Source organism: Ahaetulla prasina, chromosome 7 (genome assembly GCF_028640845.1).
Source record: "Ahaetulla prasina isolate Xishuangbanna chromosome 7, ASM2864084v1, whole genome shotgun sequence".
Classification (NCBI taxonomy): Eukaryota; Metazoa; Chordata; class Lepidosauria; order Squamata; family Colubridae; genus Ahaetulla; species Ahaetulla prasina.
In genome coordinates, this window is record NC_080545.1 from 22,706,897 (window position 1) to 22,721,017 (window position 14,121).

The following is a 14,121-nucleotide window of genomic DNA, read 5'->3' on the forward strand; positions in this document are numbered from 1 at the left end:
GGGACACAACAATGGTCATAGATATGAACTAAAATGGCCAAGCATCTGAATTTTGGTCACATGATCATGCGAAGGTCCTAAGTGTGAAAAATGGTCAAAAGTCACTTTTTTCAGTGCCGTTGTAACTTTGAATGGTCACTAAATGAACCATAAGTCAACGACAATTTGTAATTAGGACTGGGGGTCTTCAATTGAAAGCGGCTGCAAGACTTAGAACAGGTAGAGGAAAGCACGTCTTGCACAGAATGAAATAATTCTTGGCATTTGTTATGCCAAGACATAGCAATGATCACTTGGTTGGCTTTAAAAGCAGATTGGATAAATCCAAGCAGGACAAGTTTAAAGGTAAAGGTAAAGGTTCCCCTCGCACATACGTGCTAGTCGTTCCCAACTCTAGGGGGCAGTGCTCATTTCCATTTCAAAGCTGAAGAGCTTGTCAGGCCTGGAAACCATACTAGACTTTAGGGTTCTAGATGCTGCCACATTTTTCCCCTGAGGGGAAGAAGGGGGGTTGAGGGGTATGGTAACATTCTTCAAGCGGTCAAGGTCGGATGGTGTTCACATCTGCAGGAGGAGTGGCAAGAAGATATTCGAATGAACTGGGAGAATGTGGGACCATGTGACCAGCAAAGGGGTTAGGGGGGTGGGACTCTTGGGGTTTGTATAACTGGGAAAAGAATCCGGAAGTTCAGTTTTGGAATTTCACTCATCGTGTGCCAGTTTCCTCATGCTAGTAAAGAACTCTGAAAGACAATGGCTTCTGAGGTTTTTTTATGCAGAAGAGGTTTTTCTGGAACCTTGACACCAGCGCTGTCCGAAGACGTCTCCGTGGTCATGTGGCTGGCATGACTCAATGCCAAAGGCGCACGGAATGCTGTTACCTTCCCACCAAAGGTGGTCCCTATTTTTCTACTTGCATTTTTTACGTGCTTTCGAAACTGCTAGGTTGGCAGAAGCTGGGACAAGTAACGGGAGCTCACCCCCGTTACACGGCAACACTAGTGATTTGAACTGCTGAACTACCGATCTTTCGATCGACAAGCTCAGCATCTTAGCCCCTGAGCCACTGCATCCCTAGGACAAGTTTACTAATGGATAATTACTTAGTATCATCTCTGGGTTGGGTGGGTGCAGAATGCTTCCAAGTACCACTTGCAGAGAAGCAATAGAAGGATGGGGTAGCTCTCTATTGCCTGTTTATGAGTCCCCACTCTAATATAAATTATATGGCAATGCCTATCTGAATGTAAGAAAATATATGGCATTGCCATATTATTCATAGTAAAGTGCATGAGTGCAAACACTCTTCTTGACATCACAGTTAACAATCTCCATTCCCAGTACAGTACCATTGTTAACGAAGCTAATTTGACAATATGTACTGACATCAGAGGGATGCGGTGGTTGGCAGTTTCAGCGGTTCGAATCCCTAGTGCCGCATAACCGGGTGAGCTCCCGTTATGTGTCCCAGCTTCTGCCAACCTAGCAGTTCTAAAGCACGTAAAAAATGCAAGTAGAAAAAATAGGGACCACCTTTGGTGGGAAGGTAACAGAGTTCCGTGCGCCTTTGGCGTTTAGTCATGCCGGTCATATGACCACGGAGACGTCTTCGGACAGCGCTGGCTCTTCGGCTTTGAAACAGAGATGAGCACCGCCCCCTAGATTCGGGAATGATTAGCATATATGTGCGAGGGGAACCTTTACCCTTACCAACATCATGCCCTCTTTATGCCACTTAACAATATGTAAAGCACTACAGCTTTCGGGATCATGCTCTCTGAGTGAACTCTGGCACTTGAATCCACACACCTTCCAGTTGCCAAGGTTAAGGAACACCGTTCTATGCTATTAACACCCTATTCCTAATTGCCTTCATGGCATGGTTCCTCCAATTCCACAGGGGGTTCAAAATGTACGCAAATGTATAATTCATAGGGCCATCCAACTTATTTTGCTTTGTGGGCTGTGTGGTCCTCCACACACCCTATCACAGGTCACACCCTCAAAATGGGAATAGGCAGTAAGACTTAAAAGAACAAGCTTTAAAGCTGTCACTTTATCTCTTGAAACCTCAGAGTGCAGCAACAAAAAATGGCCCGTGTTTAGTTCCAGCCAATCTGCAGAAGGGGCCGCAAAAGGTACCAAGCCACCAGGTGACTCTTTTTTTTTTATCAACCCAGTTTTACTCACCTGCTGTTGGAGGTACCAGCTGGTGTAGTTTTTGCATAGCAACTCCTCCAGGGTAATTGAAGTGAGACACATAGAGCGATGCTCCTGAGTAAGCAGCATTAGCAAAAAGGTGTGCTATAACGAACAGCGTGCCTAATTTGTATAACCATGATTTCTTGAAATTGTTTAGACTGTGTAGAAAAGAAAAATAGTGTATTTAGTGGTCACAATATTTCCAATTCCAATACACAGCTGTTCAAAGATCACATTGAATGTTAGGTTACATGAACTGTAGATGTCATTTTTGTATTGTACTGAACTTGTTTACTGTCAGAGGCAAGAGCCCTGGGATTACGTCCTACATGCACAACAGTTTTGCTTTCAAATTTGCACATCCATCTTCAGTTAAAGTGTGGTTTGGCATGATACTCAAACCCTAAAGTGCAATTAACTCTAGCTCTAAAACACATAATATTATACACTGATCTAGTCAATTTATTCAGGTTGATAATAAATCCTGATTAGATAGAAATGAAAGTAAAACTGTGCAATCTTGGAAGAAGTTCAAACTTTTATTACAGAGGTTCCCAACCCCTGGGCTGCAGACCTTGTTGAGTCTTCGGAGAAGGGCGGGGTATAAATGTAAACAAAAAAACAAAAAAAAAAACAAAAAAAAAACTGGGCAACACAAGTGGTGGGCAAGCGTGCAAAGCTTCATTTGGCGCATGCGCAGGATTAAGTTGTCCATGGAAAACCATCCTCTCCCCCCACCACCATCCCCCCTCCCCTCCCGGTCCATGGAGCCAGAAAGGTTTGGGACTGCTGTTTTATTGGACTTTAAAGAGCAACATGCGGGGCAAAATTTACTACATATAATATGCACTAATAAAATGAGATTTGTTTTTATGGGGATTTTTTTTTCATCCTTCGTAAAGGCAGAGGTTAGTTTGCTGTGGTTTAAAATTCATAGGACTAAACAGCTTGCATATTTTCTAACCCAAAAGGTCGTGGGAAATGTCACTCTTCATCCATGTTACATCTTATTCAGTCTCATCAGGTTTTAAGGCCAATATTAAGTGACTGGTGCCCTAAGGGAATGACAAAATAAGAATCTTTTATTCCAAGTCAACCTTTCCCAATCTGGGGCCCACAAGATGATTAAAACTGCCACTCCCAGAATTCCTATCAAGGTTATTTGGAGAATATGACTGGTAAACTAGCAAGCGGTAAATAATGAAGTCAAGATCTTGAAACAGAAATTAAATACAGTATGTATAAGTACACTTACATTCGCGAGCAGCCTTTGGCAGCCACTATATTCAAAACTGGAAATGTGTATATTATAAACCGCAGCTCTTTATGTGGGAGAAAGGAATACAAGAAAATAAAACCAAGTGAGGGTAGAATTAATACCCAACATCTTCGGTCTACTGCTCCTAGTGGTAGAAATACAATACTGCAACCCAGAGCGCGAGGCAAGGCAGAGTAAAAATACCATAAAAAAGGCGAGGTCTTTAAAAAAACAGTTAAGGAATTTTTTTTTATTAAAAAAGGCTATTTCAATTAATAATTTTCTCAATGTGGTATCTTCTACATTTTTAAAATTGTCTAGAACATCATATAACCACTTGAAATTTTCTAGAAAAAATATCTGTTTTTCAATGTTTTCTTATGTTTTTGTTTCTTTGCTGCATGAATAAGCTACTTTATCGTACATAACATTATAAAATATATTCGGTGACATACAAAATCACCTCTTTCATTTGGTACTTGTATGAAAAAAGTAAAAAGCATGTATACTAATGCACCCACACATAAACACCCCCCAACCCCGTTCCCAATTACTTCACCTCAGATGCCTCTAATTTGTCACTGAAGAACTCGTGATCTAAGTCTAGACTTTTATGTAACCAACAAAACCACACAATACATTGTGTGAAGAGAATCACAGATTTAGCAGAATTCCATTGTTTGAGATACAATGCATCGTAGGTTAACGATTTTTGAACTGAGGTACCTCAAACGGGCTAACTTAAGAATACATTCAAAATTTGGGACCCATGACTTCAAAGGGAATGAATTTTTTTTTTTTTTGTGGGGGTTGGTTGGTTACTCAGTGCTACTAGCTGCTGCTACTACACTGCTGGGCTTCTGCTGCAATTACATGATCTCCGTTTTCAACATTCTGTGACAGTTTCCCAGCCAGTCCCACAACACCTCACACCTTCTCCAACCCAGCAGCAGTCACCTGCTGCAAAGGGAAAGGAACAGAGAAAGGAAGGAACAAAGAGAAATGAGCCTCCACACACTTTTTCTGGACCATGCCCCCTCCCCCTCCCCAATGTGCACTCTCCCTACCTGTGCCACCTCCCAACAACTCCTCCCTGGTTTACACAGCCCCTTTCTCACACTCCCAGTCACACCCTTCCCAAACTATGCTGCTCACCCACGTGACCTTCCCAATCAATATGGTACCTCTTGTGCAGTCCAATACACCATTCCTGTCCTCCAGACACCTCACCTTCCTTCCCCACCAACCAACCACCACTTACAATTCTGCAGGCTTTGCAACTTCTTGCTGGCTTCCTCACTGACTTTTTCCCTACAAGCAATGTAAATGAGGAAGCTGGCAGGAGTGGGAGGCAGGGAGGATGGATGGATGGATGGATGGATGGATGGATGGATGGAAGGAAGGAAGGAAGGAAGGAAGGAAGGAAGGAAGGAAGGAAGGAAGGAAGGAAGGAAGGAAGGAAATGATACAGAATGAGGGGGAGGAAAAGGAGGCAGGAAAGGGTGGTGGAAGGCAGGAGGGGAAGGGACAGAAGTATTTTTGATGTTTCCTGACAGCTTCCAATGGGGAAACTCAATGGAGAAGCTGGAACAAGTTGGAACCCCCACTCCCATTGCTTTTTTGCCCACTCGTGGTCATTCTCTTATTCTGTTTAGGTAAAGAAGTATCTCTAAAATGATGACCCAAGAGCGTGCAGGTTGTCCAATAAATTTTAAAATTGCCGCTGAAAACAATGAAATAATACTGTAGTTAAGCATGCTTTGTGGACTCTGCCCCTATCAACAAGCATAGAATTGAGACCATCAAAAAACCAACCAACCAACCAACAATAGCAATGCACTCACTTTAACAAAATCTATAAATATAACAACAAAAACACTTTTTTGGGTATTAACATAAACTGTTTCAACTCCTACCCTCAAAACGATGCTATAGAGCACTGTACACCAGAACAACTAGACACAAGAACAGTTTTTTCCCGAAGGCCATCACTCTGCTTAAACAAATAATTCCCTCAACACTGTCAAACTATTTACTAAATCTGCACTACTATTAATCTTCTCATAGTTCCCATCACCAATCTCTTTCCACTTATGACTGTATGACCGTAACTTTGTTGCTGGCAATCCTTATGATTTATATTGATATATTGACCATCAATTGTGTTGTAAATGTTGTACTTTGAAGAACGTATCTTTTCTTTTATGTACACTGAGAGCATATGCACCAAGACAAATTCCTTGTGTGTCCAATCACACTTGGCCAATAAAAAATTCTATTCTATTCTATTCTAAACTGAAACCTTTTTCATAACAGACACATTTTGCTATCTCCATGCAAAACTGGTTGAAGAACAAGAGAACACAGCCTTTGGACTTGGCAATCCAAAAGGTTATAATTATGCTATTGGTAATGTACTGTTCTGCCTTATGAACCCCTTTCCGTTTGGAAATTTGTCAAAACAAAGAGGCATAACACAAGGTACATGAACTGAATAATGCACACTTGCATTTGATAACCAGCCTAAAAAAGAAAAAGCAAAAAACATGCAAAAATAATAGGGATTTTATTGGAACCTGTGAACTCTAATTTTCAATTAGGAAAAGGTACACCAGCTAAGCAAAAAACAGTATACAATGATGCTTAAGCTTGTGAACCATTTTGAATTCTCATTATTTCTATATAAATATGACATAAAACACAATCTAACCTCTCCACAATTCCTAAAAGTGGATAGAGAGAATGCAGTTAAACAAGTCACAAACTTTTAAGCACCACTGTATGTTTTCTTAACTCATCCCCACTACCACCCTGTCCTCTCACCTTATTGCACATGACAGCAAAGATGGATCTGTGCCTCCTGTTGTATTAGCCAATGTGCTTTCTAAATCTTCCTAGCTTGGAGAATGAAAACAATATCAAGCCACAGAATGAGCTACACTGGGATGTTCAAACAATTTCAAACTTTTGAACTGATGTTCCGAGCTTGCGACACGGAAAGCAACCATTTGAAATTCAGTCACTCGTGTGCAACTTCTGAGGATTTAAAGTAAGAGATTCAGTAAGATTCAGTAGCTCTGTTTTTAGGCTGATATGAATCTTCCTATTGAGTGAAGTGAATTTTGTAGCACCAATTATGATCACGTCCTTTTTATAAGTAATCATTCCCATGTCACTTTGAAAGTGACCAATCAGGGAACATATTACCACATGTGGTACCCCAAAGTAAAACAATTTTGGAATTGAATAAGAATATATTTAGAAGAGATAACCAAACAGTGAATAGAGATGAAGCCAGAACTATTTTTGTTAGGAATACTTCCAGGGCATTACAACAAAAAAATGCAATACCCAATTATACATATTATAACAACAGGGAGAATAATATATGCACAAAATTGGAAAAATAATAAAATACCAACAGAAGAAAATTTGATAAGAAAAGTTTCAGAGTGCGCAGAGATGGACAAACTCACAAAAAAAAATACAAATAAGGAGGAAACAGACTACTATATGGTATGGGACAAATGGTATGAATGGTTAGAGAAGAGGTATAAAGGGCAAGGAAAGATTAAATGAGTAAAATACAGGAGTTTGACTGTAGTAACAAACAAGCGGAAATGGAACTGACACAGAATGTATGACTGTAATTTAGTACACTGTTATTTTCATTTATATAAATAAATATTCGAATCACATAGATAGTAAATTGAAGTAAGGGAAAAAAATGGATATACAAGAAATGAATACTGATGCGCAAATGTAAAGAAGAAAATTGTAAAAAAAATTGTTTTTAAAAAATGTTTAATAAAAATTATTTTAAAAAAAAAGAAAGTGACAGATCTGGGCTGAAAAACAAAACCAGTATTAACAGGGGTGAAATGTAAAATTTGTTATTACCGGTTCTGTGGGTGTGGCTTGGTGGGGGGTAAATGTGACTGGGTAGGCGTGGCCAATTTTTTTTTTACTTTTAAAAGCATTTTTTCTACAACCTCTTCCGCCAAAGAGGTTGTAAAACAATGTTTTTAAAAGCCTCTGATGATCAGGCAACTCAGCTGGGATCGCCAGAGGAGCCTTTTAATTTTTTACAACCTCTTCAGCTGAAGAGGTTGTAGAAAAAATGCTTTTAAAGCATTTAAACCCAGCTGAGTTGCCTGATCGCCAGAACCCTTTAAAAGCATTTTTTTACAGCCTCTTCGGCTGAGGAGGTTGAGAAAAAATGCCTTTAAAATGTTCAGACAATCCCAGCTGAGCTATGCGATCATCAGAGGCTTTTTTTTTTACTTTTAAAATCTTTTTTTTTCGGCCGAAGAAAACATGCTTTTAAAAGTAAACAAAAAACAAAAAAAACCTCTGATGATCGTGCGGCTCAGCTGGGCATGGGGGGACGGGGCGGGGATTTTTGCTACCAGTTCTCCGAACCACCCACTGCCATCACTACCAGATCGCGTGATCCGGTCCAAACTGGGAGCATTTCACCCCTGAGTATTAACTGGGTTGAGCCACTGAGCCCATCACTATTCTTTCCATTCCAATACTCACACCCTGGAGGGAGAAACTATATATCCACCTTTTAATATAAAAGGGGAGTTTTATTGGAGCTGGAACTTTGCATGACAACAATTTTCTACCACCAAAGGTATCCACAGATATCAGGAGAATAAGATGAGAAACGTGGAATCAGGTGTAAGAAATAAAAATGGCTGAAGAACATTTAAGATTTGGTTCCATACAAATTTCAGTTCTTGCTATGACAAGGAAGTGACGTGGCCTGGAAAGGATGCAAAATAAAAGAGTTTCATGACAAGACTTTCTAGTTATTTCCAGTTATATTCCTGCTCACATTGTGAATATTGAACTCATTCAAATTGTGCTACAGAATTCTGTTTCCTCCATGTTTAAAAGGATACTCCCCAGTTGGAGCTTTTATTTAAGACAATGTTATACCAAAGTACTTTTCCCTCAGGCCACAACAGCTGCCTCCAAAACACAGAATCCAGAGCCACTGTGAGTCCTGAAAGGAGAAAAGAGCCAAATTGAGGAGCTATGCAAAAATCACTTAAAATAGCAACAGCAGTTCAACATGCCTTGAACCAATAAATACGACTGTCATTCCAGAACTGGATGGAAATCAGCCCATTATCTGAAATATTGATTTGACAGCACAGCCTGCAGAATCACAAGGCTGTGACTTGTGAGGGGCTGTAATTATGGTCCCTCCTGCCTGAGGTGAAATGCATTGGTTCGATTTCACAGGATTAAAAACATGGAGGCAAGATCTGCCATTCAGATAGGACTTTGGGAGACATCCAGGGCTCCGCTTGGAATTAGCAAGAGAACCTCTATGTGCAACAGGACTGGCTGGCTGTCTTTTGTATTAGATGCATTGCCATTTACTGTAGGACCTTCTTGTAAGATAACTAAGTCCACAGGCTAAGATGATCTACTTGCAAAAAAAGAGCAGAGTCCCATAAATTGCACATTAAAACCACAGTGCAGAACTTTTCCATCTTTTAAAATGAGATTAAGAAGTAATGTCATTAAAAATTTTGCAATGGAGTTTCAGAAGAGCCGCTTTTGAAGAAAACCCCACTAATTCCAAACCACACTCACCTAGCCAAAAAGCCCCTGCAGGAGCAGCATAGAAAAGCATTTTCATAACAGAGAGTTTTTTATTCAACAGAGTGATCAGCAGCATAAGACCCAGGAATATGCAAAGCTCCGCTCTGAAGACGATGATTGCCAAAGCCGAGAACCAAATAAACGGGCGGTGCTTTTGTTGCATCCAAGATGTAACTGCTAGTAAAACTGATTAACAAATGAACAGACAAATCGGGTATTAATAACTTAACTTGTTGATCGTTGTCAGGATCTAAATATAGCAAAACAATTAACAAGCCTACTACATCGGGGTCTCCAACCTTGGCAACTTTAAGACTTGTGAACTTCAACTCCCAGAATTCCTCTCTGGGAGTTGAAGTCCACAACTCTTAAAGTTGCCAAGGCTGGAGACCCCTGTACTACATAATCAAAATCAAACTTTCAGTAAATGTTTAAGTTCATCCCATTTAAAGCACATTGTTGGATTATAAATCATTGGAAGAGAATGATTGGAGGTGGCGGATACACATAACATTCTAAACCCATGATGGCGAACCTATGGCACGCGTGCCCAAAGTGGCACGCAGAGCCATATCAACTGGCACATACGGTGTTGCCCATTCCTCTTCCAGGTTTCTGGCGTGCATGCGCATGCAACGATCAGCTGCCTTTGTGTGTCCAGCAGTGCTGGAAACCGGAAGAGCTGGTCTTCCGTTTTCTGGCATGAGCACGTGCACTGGCCAGCAGATCTGCGCATGTGCATGCGCAGGAGTAACCGCACACTCACGCGCCAGAAGCCAGAAGTACATTTTCCGTGGACAGCTCCTCTTCCTGATTGCAGCCCAGACAATTGCGCACATGAAGTGCTCCCTTTTTGGCACTCAGTGCCACACACACATGTGCAGGCTCACTTTTCGTCACTCAGTGCCGAAAAGGTTCACCATCACTGTTCTAAAGAAAGTGTGCTACAGATTGGAGTAAGGATCTCAATTCAGTTGGGCCAGGACTTCCTGATTTATTTTACCTTTTGTGTTTGGTAGTGTTCTGACCTAGGCTTCCCCAAATCACAAAACAGACCCTTTGTCCCCCCCAAAAAACCCTTTTTATTTGGCTAAAATGAATTCCTAGCATTCACATCCAGCAAAGTCCCAGCAAACAATCTTTCGAGGGTGAATTGCAACAACAGACCTCATCAGTCCTTGTATAGCTGCCAGGCCAATAGCTTCCAGGCACAATGCTGTACAATGAAATACCTGGCAAGGAGTCTCTGTGAGGCACCAACTCAGATAAGCAAATTAATAAACGAACTAATCGCCTCCTGCAAATACCACTCCCCTTTTGCTATTTATTCACTATGGGAGGAACCATTCAGCGTCCCCTTGTGCCTTAACTCCCAAGTCGACCCCTGTTCCTTAATTGTTCCCTTCTCCTAACAGCTCTGTGCATGCACACATCAGGAACAGGCCCCAGCTGTTCTTCTGCCCCACTTATCTCTGACTCCGAAGGTAGCTGATAACTGTCAAATGGCCATGGACCCATCTCTGCCTCCGACGCAGAGCACTCAGCACAGCCTTCCAGACTCCAGGACTGGCCCATATTCCTCCCCAACCTCTTCACTCTCTGAGTCTGCCGCCAGTTCTCCTGGCCACTGGCGGGCCACAACAGGAAGTGGAAATGGATACTAAATAATATTAAGCCTATTTTAGGTTCTTTTTTCCCCCTGGTATTTTATGTTTCTGATTTTCAATAATTGTGGTGGGAGGGGAGTTCAAAAATGTGTGGTCTCCCATCGTATAGCTTGGTGGGTTCAGCTACTCCCATTCTTGATTTATACACCTCAGACATAGAGGCATGTCTGCTGGCCTTCTCAGCGGTGGGCAAGACAACATCTCAAGCCAATCGCAACCCCTTTTGCTACGTGTCATTGTGAACACTGCTTTAGCATTCTTTACCCATCAAGGAAAGTTTTGAAAAGCACCCTCAGTACTTACCAACAGGCAGCGCAAATACGTTGGGGAGGGTACGAGTGCAGTAAAACATCAGGTGGAACTGAGTAGCTGTTATTAGGCAGAACATCAGGGATACAGTAAAACCAAACTGCTTTCTGACTTCTTTGTGTAGCCGCCATAGGGCATAAATCACGGTCAAGCCCAGGGTTCCTCGGACTGATGGCAAAATAACATGAATAACAATAAAAAATCAGGTTTAGTATCTGTAATAGAAATAATAATAGGTAATGTTCACAGTCTAAGTGACTTTGGCTCTATAACAGTATTAGAAATTACAATGATTTACAATGCAATAAAAAAAAAACATAAAGAAAAGTGGCTGTATCTCATACCTATCAGCTGTGAGTAGAATTTTGACATTTGTAAAAGGGACAATATATAGACGGCTGGACTGGAAAGAAGAGCAATAAAAATTGGACCAATGAATGTTCTCGGGACAACTCCAGGAAATTCATGATGATCATACTGCAATAAAAAAATCCATAACACAGATATGTACCGTGTTTCCCCGAAAATAAGACTCTGTCTTATATTTTTTTGAACCCTGAAATAAGCGCTTGGCCTTATTGCCATGCGTTCAAAAGCCCGATTGGGCTTATTATCAGGGGATGTCTTATTTTGGGGAAAACAGGGTAGAAATAGCTGCAAAAAGAAATTCTATAATTTTATTATACTTCTTCTTTAGTTAAGAAAGAGCAAAGGTAACCCAAACTAGTCACCAATATGTTTGCTCCAAAATTGATATGGAAAACACCAGGAATGTCAGTAGTGGAATAGTTCCTGGGGATTTAACTGAAAATAAATGAGGAGGTTCTAGTTTTCTTGGGAAGGTTTTTCAGAGGTGGTTTGCCCTTGCCTTCTTCCTAGGGCTGAGAGAAAGTGACTGGCCCAAGGTCATCTAACTAGCTTTGTGCCTAAGGTTGAACTAGAACTCACAGTCTCCCAGTTTCTCGCATGATTCCTTAACTACTACACTGATTTTTCCTAGTTTAAAGTCTTGCTATTTTGTTACTTTTGATTATGGAAAAATCATGGAAAATTAATAGTATTTATTTGTAACACCAATTCATAAAATAAAGTTGGTCGCGTGATTTTTAGATCAATAGTACTAAATCATTATACAGAGACTTTTTTCTGAGCTGCAGATCAGAAATTCACTATTTGAGTCCACGGATTCAGATCAGTTGATCTGTAGATTGTGCTATTAATTTTTACTTAATTGGAGGCATTGCAGCAAAGTATGTTACTCACAAATTGGGAGATAAATTGAGCAAGATAACAATGACGCCTCCAAAAATCAAAAAGCATGGGAAACTCTGGGGACTCCATATATAGGTAAGTGGAGGCTACAAATGGCCTGTAGATTACCCAGCTGTTTGGGTTTTTTTAAAATACAGTTGGTGAACAAAGTACTAGAATTAAACATTTAATCCTGGATAATTCCTCAATCAGATAATCTACAATGGCACACATTTCTTTTAATCCAGCTAAATGACTAGCTATTGTTTCTATTGCTACCAACCTGCCTTCCACTGAGGACCTGTATACTGCACGAGTCAAAAAGAGGGCTGTAAAAATATTTACAGACCCCTCACATTCTGGACATAAACTGTTTCAACTCCTACCTCAAAACGACGCTATAGAGCACTGCACACCGGAACAACTAGACACAAGAACTGTTTTTTCCCGAATGCCATCACTCTGCTAAACAAATAATTCCCTCAACACTGTCAAATTATTTACTAAATCTGCACTACTATTAATCTTCTCATCATTCCCATCACCCATCTCCTTCCACTTATGACTGTAACTTTGTTGCTTGTATCCTTACGATTTATACTGATATTGTTTCCTGATTGCTTATGTGTACCCTATGACTATCATTAAGTGTTGTACCTTATTATTCTTGATGAACGTATCTTTTCTTTTATATACACTGAGAGTCTATGCACCAAGACAAATTCTTTGTGTGTCCAATCACACTTGGCCAATAAAAAAATTCTATTCTGTTCTGTTCTATACATGCAAAAATATATGGCAGGTAATAATAATGTTGGGCATAATAGAGTATTAATATAATATAATATAACAACAGAGTTGGAAGGGACCTTGGAGGCCTTCTAGTCCAACCCCCTGCCCAGGCAGGAAACCCTACACCATCTCAGTCAGATGGTTATCCAACATTTTCTTAAAAATTTCCAGTATATTAGTATAAATACAAATGTTAAGATGCGACTGGCTTTGAAAATAACTCTGTAGCAAACTAAATTTAAAAGAGAACAATCAGAAAGTAACAAGACTTACCTTATCTAATTCCAACTTCTCATACAAAATGTCATGTATAGCTTGAAGATTAAAGCTCTCTTCTACTTTTGTAAATGGGCACACAACTAAGTGAATGAAGGCAACAGCAACGATCAGTAGTAGCAGCCATGGTTGTCCTTGGGAAGGTTTCTTCTCAGCCATTCTGTAGCCAAAATTCCCATCTACGTTATTAGTTTGGGGGGGGAAATCAGAATGAGAAAAAACGTCTGACGCAGAAGGCAGACATTGAGCATATAGCAAAACGAAGATCAGATCTGAATAAGCACAAATATTTTACCTGTCAGTAAATGCTTTGACTTATTTCCTGAAGATTAATGAAGCTAGGTTTAACTGTAACAGCTGCCTGGCTGCTCTTTTCAATTACACAGTTACTCTCCTCTGCTAAAGGACAGAACAGTAATCTAGAATTGTTCTAGGGCAATGATTGCTAACCTTTTTTTCCTCGGGTGCCAAAAGCGTGCACACGTAGGCACGCTCGCATATGTCCACACCCATAATGCAATGCCACTCCCACGTCTCACCCTCCTACATATGCATGCAATCCTTGCATGTGCGCACGACCACCCCCCCCGCGCATGCGCATGTGACCCCCCTTTTTGGCTTTAGATTCCAACACAGCACTGGGGGGGGAGCCTTTGCCTCGCAAAATGGATGGGGAGGGAATCCTCCAAAACGGCTGGGGGGATAAGCCTTTGCCTCCCAAAAGGGCTGGAGGGTGGGAAGACT

General features: G+C 40.7%; 1 protein-coding gene across 1 annotated transcript in view; it reads right to left on the minus strand.

Annotated features, from left to right (window-relative positions):
* Positions 1-14,121, minus strand: part of ALG12 (ALG12 alpha-1,6-mannosyltransferase) — a 29,668-nt gene that overhangs the window by 11,150 nt on the left and 4,397 nt on the right. Inside the window, exons 2-8 of the mRNA XM_058191593.1 lie at positions 13,375-13,556; positions 11,403-11,535; positions 11,053-11,226; positions 9,074-9,268; positions 8,371-8,474; positions 3,458-3,681; positions 2,191-2,360 (exon numbers count right to left, since the gene is read on the minus strand). Coding sequence (XP_058047576.1) covers positions 2,191-2,360; positions 3,458-3,681; positions 8,371-8,474; positions 9,074-9,268; positions 11,053-11,226; positions 11,403-11,535; positions 13,375-13,556 — 1,182 coding nt within the window. The remainder of the gene's footprint in view (positions 1-2,190; positions 2,361-3,457; positions 3,682-8,370; positions 8,475-9,073; positions 9,269-11,052; positions 11,227-11,402; positions 11,536-13,374; positions 13,557-14,121) is intronic.